Source organism: Psammomys obesus, unplaced genomic scaffold (assembly GCF_907164565.1).
Source record: "Psammomys obesus unplaced genomic scaffold, mPsaObe1.curated_primary_1811, whole genome shotgun sequence".
NCBI lineage: Eukaryota > Metazoa > Chordata > Mammalia > Rodentia > Muridae > Psammomys > Psammomys obesus.
In genome coordinates this window covers 1,402,514-1,416,729 of record NW_026591086.1, presented here as the reverse complement: position 1 = coordinate 1,416,729, position 14,216 = coordinate 1,402,514, and the positions used below count along the sequence as shown (strand labels likewise).

Below are 14,216 nucleotides of genomic sequence, written 5' to 3'. Positions count from 1 at the left end.
ATGGAATGTGAAGCCCACGGGAGACTTGATAGTGAATTAATTAAAGCTTCCCAACTCACTGAAGGATCTTTGTGATGAAGAATCAAAAACTGATGCTTAAGTTTTCAGTTTAATTTAATTGAAAACATTGGATTCCAGGGAGGGAAAGATAATTTCATTTCAGGCATTAATTTATTTGAATTTTGATGTCTTTGGGCTTCAGAATGTCTTAAGAGAGATTCATTCTTTGAGTTTTGATTTCAGACTTTAATTTCTCTCTAGACATTTGGTAAGGAGGAGCTGGAGAGTGGCTCAGTGCTTCAGAGCTCTTGCTGTTCTTTCACCAAGAACCTGAGTTTGGTTCCCAGGACCCACGTCAGACAGGTCACAACTGCTTGTAACTTCAGCTTTAGGGAATCTGATGTCCTCTTTTTGCCTCTGCAGGCACCCCTATACACTTACATCCACAAGCACACACGCACACACACACATACATACACACACACACATACACACACACACACACACACACACACACAAAACAAAAACAAAAAACCAACAACCCCTTCTTGGCCTGTTTTAGCATCCCTCCAGCTAATGAGATTTCAAGAGTGTTTAGTGAAGTAAAGCTCTGTTTGCCTGAAGAAGCCAGAAAATTGTCTACATAGACACATGACCCATAAGGCAAAAAGGACACATAAAAGATGCTATTGAATCAATGGGGTTATTTTGTTAAATTTGTGTCTATATGTGGAGCAAGAGGGATTGATTTTGTCTTAGTTAGGACTTCTAAAATACCATGACCAAAGCATGGGGAGGAAAGGGTTTACTTCAACTTACAGTCCATTGCTGAGGGAAGCCAGGGTAGGAATTCAGTGCAGGATCGGGGGCAATGGAGGCACGCCCCTCACTGGCTTGCTGAGCCTGCTTTCTTATATAACCCAGGACCATCAGTCTAGGGTGGCACCCACCCACTGTGGACTGGAGCCTCCCGCCTCAACCATTAATCAAGAAGATGCCCCACAGGCTTGCCCACAGGCCAATCTTACAGAGACATTTTCTCAATTTAGATTCCTCTTTCCAGATATGTCTAGGTTTGTGGCGAGTTGACAAAAACCAACCAGGCCAGATTTTCTTGTACCCAAAGCAGGGCACAGAGTATAACAGGGCATCCTTAAGTTTCAATATAGTACAGATGCACAGAAATGTTGAGACTTTGTCAATGAATGAAGACATGAATGTTGTTTTTTTTTTTATCTTCACCTGTGGAAGATAAAACAGGTTTGACTCTTGATGGTGAGAAGTCATTGTATCTTTTGGGTGATTTTGTTAATAAATTCCATGTGTCTGCCATGGGCTTTTAAACTACCGTAGCTATTAAGTAGAGGAGCACAGAATCACCAGTCACAGTGTTATGCATTTATGTATTCCACTTTGGCTTATTTATGATCTATCTGATTTGCTCACAATTGCTATACCTGTGCAACCACTATTATTACACAAAGCCGTGTGTTTGTCTCAAGTAGCTTACTGGATACAGTAGCCGATAAGCACGTTTTAAATTTTCACAAGTAAGTTACTCCTTTGTGTTAATAGATGTAAGAAAAATTTGAAGTCACTTCCTTCCAGAATTATACTTTAGGATTTTTAAAAATATCTTTTGAGATAGACGTAAAGAAATGTTATCTTTTTGAAATTTCGGAACTTCGATTCTGTCATCTGAGGTTGTGTTTTGGCAGAAGGAGTAGGGATTATAGCCTACTATAGTTTATAGAACTAGATTATAGTTCTCAGGTACACGGTCAGCAAGCCAGACATCTATCCATATGCTCCAAGTAGATCTTATCAGCAGAGAAAGATATTTATATTTAGTGGTTTGAACGAGGTTAGTCAGGTACTCTATTTCTGAGCCACACTCCAAGCTCGGAAAAAAATGCTATTTTCTCAGAAGCAAATGAGAGAAAGTGTTTGTATTTAAGTTGTAGCCAAGCAAGCATTTCATATTCATTATTTTACATGTTAAAGCTTTATGTTGATCTTTTTTATTGGACACTCATTTTGCTTAAACATTTTCAGGGTCTGAGGTTCTTCTCACACATTTTCTTCTAGTTATTAGTATTGTTATTGAATTTAGAGATGGAAGTACTGCTATGTTAAATCCCAGATAATTTCTCAAACTCTGTTTTAAAAAACAACGAAGGGGACACTGGGTGGAGGTGTTCTAAAGCATCCTGAATCTCTGATGGGTCTCCCCTCCCCTTTTACTAACTTCTGATAGATTCATGAGAGGCTTGCAGCGATCAGTAAGTGTGGGCTCAGGACATTTATTTCCAGGCAAGGGAGGTGAGTGTAGTTAGGCAGAAGTCTGCAAAGCTTGTCTGTGTTTTCTGGAGGTTGAAAGGCTCATGGTGTTCTCCCCTCTAAGGAGACTTTCCTTTGGGAACCGGTGTTGGGTAGGGTTCAAAAATCCACCATTTTCTACAACATTTCAGATCGTCGTTACATTCGCCAATGGTGTCATCGGTGGAGGTACATGCTATTTCTTTGCATTTCCCTTTCAACAAAATGCACTGCTTTTCCCCTGGGATGACACCAGCCTTTCCTGCACAGGAAGAAATTGGACAAACATTGTGAATTCACTTTCAAAGTACTGGAAGTGCGCACAAAGCCACAACCCCAGTAGATGCCTCTGGAACGAGAGACAGAATATTGTCTACACAGAAAGATCAAATGCTTACACAGAAATAGATAGTGTCTTTTTTTTTTTTTTTTTTTTTTGAAGGTACATGATCTTGGGAGAGGGGGAAAAAGTGGAGGGGGAAGGAATAAAGGATTGGAGAAGGATTAGGGGTGGGTTTGATCAAAACACATTATATGCACCTATAAAATTCTCAAACAGGAAAAAGAATAAAAAGATGCAATAAAAGGAAGATCCTTTGATCTCTCCCCGTCTTAGACACTCTGGGTTCATAAGAGACTGGGGCATGTGAAGTGTTTCCCCCTCCACTGAGAAACTGTGGGACTTTGCTTTCCTCTGTCCTCAAGTTGTAACTGATTTGGGAGAAGCCTAGGAGGGATGATTGGCCTTGCTCAGAAGGGATCAAGGATCCTGGCCTGCAATGCAGGCCTTTGTGAGCTCTGCAGGAGGCTAGCTCTCCCCTGGTCCTAAGTAGCCTCTCATTAATCTCTTTACTTTATCAAGATCAAAAGACTTACCATGAGGCCCAACCCCTTTATCTTTTGACATGAAGGTCTACAATTTGTCTATAAAACGTACTCATCAAATTGTGTAACTGAATTTTTATTTCAACCTCTCTCTAGTCCTCCTTCCTCCCACCTCCTGGCTCTAATAATCACTATTGGAGTGTCTGTTCTGAGTTTGATTGTTTTAGGTCCTTGTATAAATAAAATAACACACCTGGTTTATTTCACATAGCTTAGTAGGCCCCAGTTCTTTAATGCTGTCAAACATGGCAAAAAAAAAAAAATCTCTCTAGTTTCCTCAACACCCAGTTAAGAATGTTGAGGTGAAAGTCTGGCAGATATCAGTTATCATTTTTTATGTCCGTTTGGATTGGTGGCAACAACAATGACCCAGAGGAAGGGAAACTTGGTTCAGTGTTGCAACCACATATGTAGAACCATAGTCTTCATGTGAGCATGGCTTCTGTTAGTGAAAGACATGACCACTGAAGTGCCTTCTAAGTTCAAATTAATTATGGTCATATTTTACTCCACTAGTTCCTTCAAGTCTGTCCACTGCAGCCGTGCCTTCTGGCCACAGCTGGGAAATGAATGGAGGATTGTAGCGAGTCCTTTGGGGAGAGTCCAGCTGCGTGCCAGGTGGCTATGTGGATGTTCATAAATTAGGCCCAAATCCCCAAGTGACAGGCCTTGGCTGTGCTCAAGAGAATCTCAGAGATGAACCAAGGAGGGCTCTCTCTCAGTGAGGACGGACAGCGCTTGAGAGATGTGGGCATCTGGCTGGTGTGGGTGGTGCTGTTGCTATTCTCCAGTCTGCTGCTCCCCGAGGTATGCCCAGCAAGCCCTCTTCTTTCCAAAAAGTGCTGGGGAGAGGATTTTATAAGGATCTGCAGGAAACAGCCTGAAAAGGACTGGAGTGGCTTTTATTTTGATTCTATATTCTAACGTTCAAACCTGCGCATTGTGGGTTTCAAGAACACGATTCAGATTCTTACAGGCTTCCTTACAATTAATCTATTTTTTAATTGGAGTGTTCCATTGTCTTTGTTCTTCCCATAATTCTTCTGTTCCCAGGTTTTCTTATTTGCTTCTAGTGTTTGCATACACTTCTCACCAATAGACTCTGTAGACCTCCAGTCATTCAGCAATATGAGTTAATCTTCACTCTCCTTTGGAGAGTGGGGTGATGGTGGTAGCCATTTTTTTTAAAGAGTATATTGACTTAAGTTTTATGTCAAGTAGTCTCTCTGCCTCTATTTCTCTACTTGGGCTTCCCCTCTCAATGGTGGGGCTCTTGGTCCCCATTTATGTTGTTGGAGCTCCTCAACTCCTTTCTGAATTTGGACCTCATCGGTGTGAAGGTGTTGGACTTTGGAACACTCAGGTCCATGTCCTGACACCTGAGTTGTGAGGGACAAAGCACACTTGCACACCTCAGCAGCCATCCAAAGGATCCCTGCTCCTGGGGTCATTTCCCAGCTTACCTCTCAGCATCATCACCGCAAAGAGGAAGAAGAGGACAGACAGGCAGGAATGGGATCTCATGGTTGAGTGGCCAGCAGTGTGAAAGGTGGTCAGAAATGTGATGTTCGGGACTTTTATTCATTTCTGGGGGCCTGTGGTTCCTCCTGGTCAGTGAAGCTTAACATGCAAAAAAGTAAAACTGCTTTTGTGGGAGTAATTCCAAAACATAGAGTTTCTAAATTTGGTGACAAATTAACCCAATAGTAGAAAACCAGAAGGTTAATCTTTTCCTTCTAAGATGTGCTCTCAGTCTTGCCAGTGCTCAGTACCTTTAGCCAATTCTCTTTTTTTGGGAAAGCACAATCCAGGATTAATTTTTTTTAACATGGCATGTACTATTCACACCTCTTTGTGGAGGGCAATGCTGTAATTAGCTATATGTACACAGCATGTAACGGTCATATCAGGGTAATCAGAAGCTCTTTCCTCAGACCTCATCAAACACTTCACTTGAACTGTATAATTTGCATATCTTCTTCTAATAGCCCACTGGGTCCCCTTTGTGCCACCTGTATGCCCGAGGAGTGAGCTTATCCAATGGAGCATGCTCCACTTACCGGGGCCACACCTTATACAAAATCTCGACTCTTCCCCGAGAAGGTGTCAGCTGTTGAGAGGTCCTCAGTTAGGTGTGGGGTGCACACGACCTCCTTCCCATTTTGTGCTGTAGTGTTGACTGGCTTGATGTGGCGCAGGTCATATGCAGGCGGATCTCAAACACCGTGAGCTCACAAGGACAATTAATGTCATATCCTGAAGAGATGGTTCCACCCTGTTGCCCCTGACCACTGGATCTTAAAATCTTTCCTTTTTCTGCAATGGTTCCTGAGCCTTGCACGTGCTCTCTCTCTCTCTCTCTCTCTCTCTCTCTCTCTCTCTCTCTCTCTCTCTGTGTGTGTGTGTGTGTGTGTCTTGGTCTCTCTGTCTCTGTCTCTCTGTCTCTGTCTCTCTCTGTGTGTGACAGATGTCCCATTTGTATTTGTGGCTGAGCATTCCATAGTCACTTATTCTCTGTACTTTAACAGTTTCTGTGTTAGCTATCACCCATTGCCCTAGAGTCTTCTCTAATGATAGCCTAGAGCTGCTCTAATCTATGGGCAGAGAGATACACGTTTAGAGGACAATATGCTATCTTCGTAGCTTCATCAAATAGCAGTAGGTTTTCTACTGGGGCCTATGAGCTCCCTGGCGATAGGTCCTTGCCAGATTTATAGCACTAGGCATGTGTTTCCTTCTACAGAGTGGGCTTTAAATCTGAGTAGAAAGCTATTGGTAACCCTATAAAGTTCTTAACATTATTGCACCTATGGGCATGTCTTGAAAAAAATAAATAAATAAAGACACAAAGTTGGGAGTGGGATAGGGAGAGGAGGGGTAAAGAGGAAGGGTAGATCTGGGAGGAGTAGTGGTGAATGTGATTTAAATACGTTGTATTTTAATACGTGTATGACCGTCTCAAAAATCAAGAAAATACATTAAAAAATATTGCATGCTAAGTTTCTCTCCTGTGCTGTATAACAGCAGACCCTCCTCCCCTCACTGGTGCTGTGTCTTGGCACCTATTCTCCGCCTTCTCACTCCTCCCCACCCCCTGCTGCAGCTGATGGTTTGTCTACTCTCTTCCTTGGATGTTATCAGCTTCCACTAGAGTGAGAACACACTATATTTGCATTTCTCTTCCTGGCCGGTTTCACTTTCTATGCCGTTTTCTGGTTCACACCCATGTTGTCACCGATGAAAACAGGGTTTAGATACCTTTCAAGAGCTTCACGAGAGAAGAGCTCACTAGACAGCTGCCTGTGTGCGGAAGTGTCTGCATCATGGCGAGGACAGCATAGAGTGGGATCATGGGGTTGTCTTCCTGCGGCTGGCTTCACAGAGCACTGCCGTGAATCTCCAGCTCTACTCACATCCCCGACAACGGCAGAATTTTGTCCCTTTTGAACGACTGTATTCATGATATGGATATCACATTTCCTTATTCCCTCCAAAGGTGGGTCATTAGGTGTTGTGCTCCACTTCCCCGTTAATGTGACTCGTGTTGCAACAAACACTGGTGGGCAGCTCTTGAAAATGTGACTGCATTTCCTTCTAGTTGTGTGATTGCTGGAGCCTGTGGTCTTGTTTGTAACTCTGAGCAGCCTCCACGCTGCTTCCTCTCTTAGCTGTGCTAATTTCTATCCCTACTGGCCTTGTGTGAGTCCCTATTCCTCACAATATCATTGCATTTTATGATTTTTTTTCTTTTTGATAATAGCCACCCTACCCCACAATGACATGATGCCTTATTATGAACACAATTTGCATATCCATTTTCTGGACACTTAGATTTTTTCCATATATTTCTTGACTACTTGTATGATTTCTTTTGAAAGAGATCTATTTAAATAAATTCCCCTTTAAAAAATCATATTTTCTCACTGTATTTTGAGTTCCTTATATATTTTGAATATCTCTTCTTTATCAGATAGATGGTGTGCAAACATTTTCTCCCATTCAGTAGTTTGTCCCTTGGTTCTGTAGGTTGTTTCCTTTGATGCGAAGGCTGCTTATAGTTTGATATAATTCCATTTGAATATTTTCATTTTGCTGCCTTTGCTTTGGGGTGTGGACCAAACATACTTGTTAAATTTTTCCACCATTCTCTTCCAGTTTATTATTTTTTTCTGAGCTAACATTTAGGTCATTGGTCCACTTTCAGTAAGAGATGGAGGTCATTTCATCCTTCTGTCTATGTATCATCCCTCCCCAGAACCCCATGCAAAAGGTTATCTTTGCTCCACTGCATATTTTTGGCTACCTTATTGGGACTCAGTTGATTGAAGATATGTGAGATCGTTTCTGAACACTGTATCTCCTGCTGTTGCCTGCATATCTGTTTCTTTGATGATGCCATGCTGCTTTATTTCCCCTTTGTTGGTAACATGACTAGTTTCTTTGTTTGGAAACTTAGATTTGCTGTACCTAGTTGCTCATATCTTTCCCTAGATTTTCTTTTGCTCGTTCTTTCTTTTTTCTTAATTTCTTTCTTTGTAAAAAGGATTTATTAAAGGTTTTTATTATATAGGTATGAGTGTTTTGCCTGTGTGTCTGTGCACAACCTGTGTGCTTGGTACCTACAGAGGTCAGAAGGCTCTAGAACTCCTGAGGCTAAAGATGGTGAGCTACTTTATTGAGTTAACTTTACAACAAAACGCAAAAGGAAAAGAAACTCCCTAAGAAATTTTAAAAAAGAAACCTCTGGGCTATTAAGAGTTCATGTGTTTTTAACTTTTTAAATGTTTTGAGTTGCTCATATGGGATACTTAAATTTTTCTTTCAGTCAAATCAGACAGAATAAAATGCCTTTAAATACCATCTATTTATTTATATATATTAATCATGCAAGTTAAGGTATTTTCAAACACACACACATCCTGTGTTAACCGTGTCTTCTAAATATCTTGATTCTCTACTCACTCAGTGAGCAGAGTTCACAACCTCATACCCCAAAGAAAACTCTTCCAATGCGATCGATATTGGTTATACAGAGCAGCTACACTGCCCGAGTCACACAAAATGGAGACGCACTGGAAAGCCACTCAGTGTATCCTCCCAACCCCACCAAAGCTGGAACACATGAACATGTCATCCGACTAAGAGAATCTGAGATTGTGGGAAGAGTCAAAGTGACTGAGCAGTTTACCTTAACTCGGGGAGATGGTCTGGAATTACACGGGTAGAGCAAATGGAGCCACCAGTGTCCCAGAACATGTCAGATGGAGGCCAAGGATGGATCAAATGTTGCCTGTGGGATGGGCTCAATTCATGGTTGCTGGGTTTAGAAACAGGAAGAGGAAACCAGGGCTGGTATTGCACCATGGCTCAGGGGGAAATGGAGGAAGAAATTGCGAAGCTTCCAGACAGCACACAGACCTTGAGTTTGGCTCACTGTAATTCACACTAAACTGCTTTTGAAGGAGGTATGGAAGCAATTGTGTTTTGTTTGACTGTGTTTTGTTCTCTGCATGACTTGGATTCCTAGGAACGCCTGACTGGCTGGGGAAAACTACTTTTATTTTGTGTATTCATTCCCTTTCCAGAAAGGGAGACCCTGCAAGTCTGAGTGAGGAGGAAATGCATTTCTCCTATGGGAGAAGGAAGTCAACTCAGATAAAGGGTGAAGGGCTGAGAGGTCGGACAATGGCAGGGGCTATGATAGTGGTTCCCCTGCCCCACAGAAGACATTTGGAACCAGGAGTTCACCGAGACCAGGCAGGACGACGGAATACACTGGGAACTCAACCACAGTCAGAAAGAATGTAGAACACAAACTTTAATATTTTATTTACTTTTATTGTATTTGTAAGTCTGTCTGTGCACACATGCATGCAGTGCCCACACAGGCCAGAACAGGGCTTCAGATCCTCTGGAACTGGAGTTACAGACAGTTGTGAGCTGCCATGTGGGTGCTGGGCATTGGACCCAGGTCTTCTGAAAGAACAGCTGGTTTTCTTAACCACTGAGCGGTCTCTCCAGCCCCGGAACATATACTTTAAAATGCAGCCTTCTCAGGGAGAGATGGCTCAGCTGTTAAGAGCACTGGCTGCTCTTTCAGAGGACCCAGGTTCAATTCCCAGCACCACATGGCAGCTCACAACTGTCTGCAACTCCAGTTTCAAGGACTCCAACACCTTCCCTGGTGCACAGCTACACCAGGCATATTTGTGGTACAGAGACATACACACAGCCGAAACACCCATACACATACAATAATAATAATAATAAAAAAACAAGTTTTCTCTTCACTATTTTGTTTTATTATTTATTGCAAAGTGAACAAGAATCTATGAAAAAAACATACAGAAGAGAGAATGAAAGAGAGAGAGAGAAAAGGAGAGAGAGGCAAATATACAGAATGTGAAGGATCCAAGTGAAAGGCTTGAGTTCTTTGGTTCAGCCCTCTCAACTCTAGGTTGAGGCCCCATGGGCAGGCAGCAAGGTCGTTTATTTAAACATCTCCCAACATAGACTTCTGTTTCAATGCAATTTGATCGGCAGGCACCATTTGGATGTTCACAGATTTCCTTGAGGTTGCCCCGGACTGCATACAGAAGAGGGTTATTGGAACAAGTTACTTTACTGAATGAACTTCCACTTTGTACATGGAGTGAGGCATGGGTCAGATCTGGAGATAATTCTGTAGGTTCCTTCATTGTTACTTGATTTCTTACACCAACACTTAAAAATCTGATGTCACAGAATGTTTGGAAATTTCTTCTTGAGAAATCTGGCAATATTAGTGCATCGAAGTAACGGACGTTCGTGGCCGAGCAGTACTCTCTGCTTCATGAGTTCTAGGCCCACAGGCAGCACTTTACTCCTCCTACTTTCTCTTTCCTGCCTTCTAACAAGAATAGCAAGAACAAGACTGGTCCTTAATATCATTTCTTTACTGATTTTTAAGAAGGCTTTTAGATAACTCTCTACACATTATATGCCATCTATCTATCTATCTATCTATCTATCTATCTATCTATCTATCTATCTATCTCCCATATTTCCATACTTAACTTTCACAAGTGGAACTGAAACAGCTACCTAAAATAAAATATGCCTCAAGGACATTGGTAGAAAGATGATATTCCTCTGGGGGAAGGGAGCCATGTGTCCACATAGCTTGTCAACACATAGGTCCTCACTGTTGCCTGTTCTGTTCATTCTGATGCCGCATCACTCATTCTTCACTCGTGGGTGTAGTTAGTTAGCTGCAGTTACATTCCTGCTGTAGGAACCACTGCAATAAGAGTGAATCGTTCAAGTTCTTAAAAAAACCACATTTACTTGTTTGAAACATTGGATAGTATTTGATTCACGGCTTAAGGTCTGACTGCTCAAGAGGCTGGTCGTGGTCGCAAGCACTCACACACTTTCAGGAGCAACAAAACCCACGCCTTCTCTGACAAATTCTTAAGCTTTTCAGTAAGAGTTAAAGGAGTATCAAGGGCAGTATTTTTTTTTAATTTTTTTTTTTATTTTTTATTTTTTGGTATTCTGGAACACAAAAGCTAACCCTTTTCTTCCCCTTCATTCTGTGCCAGTAAGCATTTTTTTTTTTTAATTTCTCAGGAACCTTATCCATACATATAATGTGTTTTAATTAAATGCACCCACATTCTCTCCCTTTTCAAGAATTGTTTTTAAGGAATACCAATTCTTAAATCTTGCCAAATCAATATAGGCTATTGAATCGAAGTGCGCTAAAATTCACGTGCATTAATTTGATGTACTCTTTGTGGTTCTTACAGAGACTCACTTAATGGACGAGAAGATCAAACACTCATGCAATAGCCCATTGTTTTTTTTATTTAGAATATAAATTTGAAAATAATTTTAAGAGCACAGTGTTAAAAAATAAAACAATGTTCATTTTAGGACAGAAGCCAACTGAAATCTGAATTGATTGATCCCTAGGCTTTGCCTCTCTTCACTAGCCAACTACTGTAAATACAGGCTCCCTTTCTATTAGGCTGTCCCATGGCAGCAAGAAGGTTCACCAGAGCTTAGAAGACTGGGGGTGGAGTAGGGGGAGATCACTGTGCCGAATCACCCAGCGTCTCTCCATCTCAGTATCTCTTGCATCCCACCATAACTGTGTCATTCAGCCTCACTCTCGGGTGATGAATTGGTCGAGGGCGGCATCTCAGAAAACTCACTATACCTTAGAGCGAGGTTGAAGTCTTGGCATTCAGAGAGAATTCAGGAAATGGCTGAAGACCAGTGGCTCGAGTTGCAGTTATTTCTATGCTATGGCAAATGGGTTGAGAGGATTTTCTGTTACCCTCAGTTCACATGCCTTGTGCTATTTAGCTGTACAGCTGAATATGTGGAACTTTAAGTCCTCAAATTACAAAACTTCATGGGTGACCTGCCACGTAGACACATAAGAACTGAAGTAACATTGGGTGCTTCTGTAAAATTACTTCCTTGCTACTAACGTTCTCAGACTGCATAGTGTGGACCCCTGTCGTTTCCATCTACTCGGCATGCAAACAGAGTCCAGATTCAGAACAATGCCACAGATCACCCTGTCAACATCCTGGCAGAGGGGAAATGGGGCTGAGGGAAAGGACAAGCTCAGCCAGTGACCTAGTGTTAGAGGTGATGAGGACAGAGCTGCAGCTTATATTCTGAACCCTTTTCTATTTCCCTATGTGCTTTCTCTCTCTTACTCTTTCCTACCTTACCTCCCAAAGGTAAGGACTGCAAATGTCTACCTAGGGATTGTGGGAGAGACCCACTTTCCTATGACTTCTTTAACACCATTTCTCATTCCGTTTTGGTGACAAGCAGTGGCCTTTTCAATGTTCTTTTTGTAACATCACCTGTCTTCTATTTTGCTTGAATGGCAATGAGAACACGACTAAGAGGGATGGTGGGAATACAGCTCAGTTGCTAGCGTGCTTGCCCAGTGTGCAGGGGGGGCTTGATTCCCAGGCACCACAGGCATTTAGTATCCCAGGAATCCCAGGACTTGGGAGGTGGGGACAGGAGGATCAGAAGCTCAAGCCTTTCCCTAGCTAAGCAGCTAGTTCAGGGGCTACAAGACACCCTGTCACATTAAAACAACAACAACAACAAAAACCAAAAACCAAAAAAAAAAAAAAAAAACCCTAAACCAAACCAGAATGATAAACCCACAGGCACACACACACAAAAAAAAAAAAACAGAACAGGTTTTCCAAATCTCAAATTTTCCTGAATTCTATGATGTTTGTGGTAATTGTCAGCTTTTTGTTTTTGTAATGTACCCTCTTTGCTCATTCTAAATAAATAAATAAATTGCTACTTTGTAAAAAAAAAAAAATTGAGATGGAGTCTCATGCAGCAACCCAAGTCATTGTAGACTTTGTTCTCTGCTTTCCATCGTGGAGTCAGTGCATAGCGAATATCTACACCGCTAAACTGGTTTTTGATCTCCATTTTTCTTTCCACTTCTGTCTTTCCATTTTCCATATCATATTTCCTGCAGCAGAGTTGGATTTGTGCTATAAGCTGTCCTTCATTCCCCCAGCACGAAGCTCTACAAACCAGTTCGCAGTAAGCGGTCTTTAATTGCACATACTTAGAGAGGAAACTTGATTTATCAAGATAATCATCCCTCCCATGAGATTTTCTATTGTGCAGTTTTCGTCAGTGTCTCTTTGTATGTATAAAGCACACAGCCAAAGTAACTGAGATGAAAGACCACTTTCTGACTCTACCCCACCCCTCAAGGTCCTGCAGGCACCAGGGAAGATGAGAATGGATTCCTTCTGCTGTAAAACAATATGTTTCTTATTATCTCTTGGCTCTACATATTTAAAAATTCTAGGATACCCCCTGATTTGTTTTCATCGCCAGGTTAAGTCCAGGAGTCTGTATACATTGCTCCAAGCAAAGTACAGTTTCTTGTATTTCTTATGGTTCATGCTGAATGCTAGATACGCATCTAGCATTCCACATCTCAGTTCTACTTTAACAGCCTGGAAAAGAAAGAGGGAAGCCAGAGTCTGGGCGGAAGCCTTCAGGCCCAGGTTGGAGGCCAAGGAAGCTGGCACTTTACAGTGATGGGTTAGGGGCGCTGTTAGCTGCTGCAATCCTCTCAAGACCACCAGTACCTCTGCCTGGACCTACAGAGGTTAGGCGAGTGGCTGAGAGAAACAGAGAGTTTTGAAGATAATGATTTACTAGAATTATCCCAGTTTCTTAAATTATCCAGAAACTTCTAGTAATTTTGTCCAATTGAATTCACACTTACAATGGAGTAAAGGGGGCTGCGAGCCTTTGAAACACCCCTGACTTCATTTTCTCTAAGCTACAGTTGTAGTGGAAAGTGGAGGAGTCAGCCACAGGCCTCTCCTATGGATTTCTTGTGAATACAACTTTTGGGGCCATAGGTGTTAGCCTAGCCTTTGAGCATTGTTTTCCCATAACCTGTCTGGCATTCTCCTCTTACCCAAGCCCCTACAAAGTTTATTTTGTTACCTGGTAGAACTTGGCTCATAAGGAAGAGAGTGGTAAAGCAGAGGACAGCATTCTTCATGGTGGAAGAAAGCTGGCCAGGAGGTAGTGAAGACTTCTACCTGTGGCTTGCTGGCCTGGGTGGGATGTCTTTGTCTGGACAATGAGTGTCCCTATTTGCTTCATTAGAGATGTTCATGGAAGGCAGTGTTCTGTAGAGGGATGCCCATGGGGAGACTGAAGAGTCTTTGTTCTGTTGGTCATTGGATTCATCAAGGATGCGGTTGCCTGCACAGTTTTGATCAGAAAACCTTGTCAACAAAGAACATGGCCTCCAAACATTTTGGTTACAGATGAAAGTTTCTGATCACAGAGCTGTCTACAATAAATTACAGTGGGTTAGGCTCTGCCAGGAGCCTGCTGGCTTACTAAGTGACTAAGTATTTGGCTAGTGACTACTTCCCAGGATCATTAGACTTGCTAATAATTAATCAGCCACCCAATTCTTGGTTTAAACATTCACAGTG

At 42.0% G+C, this 14,216-nt stretch overlaps 2 protein-coding genes across 2 annotated transcripts; both read right to left on the bottom strand.

Annotated features, from left to right (window-relative positions):
• Positions 1-2,399: 2,399 nt before the first annotated feature.
• Positions 2,400-4,728, bottom strand: Defb130b (defensin beta 130B). Its single transcript, XM_055609574.1, has 2 exons — positions 4,668-4,728; positions 2,400-2,581 (listed from the first exon to the last, which is right to left on the bottom strand). Exons 1-2 carry the CDS (start codon positions 4,726-4,728, stop codon positions 2,400-2,402), a joined length of 243 nt encoding a protein of 80 aa, XP_055465549.1.
• Positions 4,729-5,276: 548 nt separating this feature from the next.
• Positions 5,277-13,771, bottom strand: Defb108b (defensin beta 108B). Its single transcript, XM_055609849.1, has 3 exons — positions 13,714-13,771; positions 9,602-9,790; positions 5,277-5,419 (listed from the first exon to the last, which is right to left on the bottom strand). The coding sequence occupies exons 1-3, from the start codon at positions 13,769-13,771 to the stop codon at positions 5,277-5,279; spliced, it is 390 nt and encodes a 129-aa protein (XP_055465824.1).
• Positions 13,772-14,216: the final 445 nt, after the last annotated feature.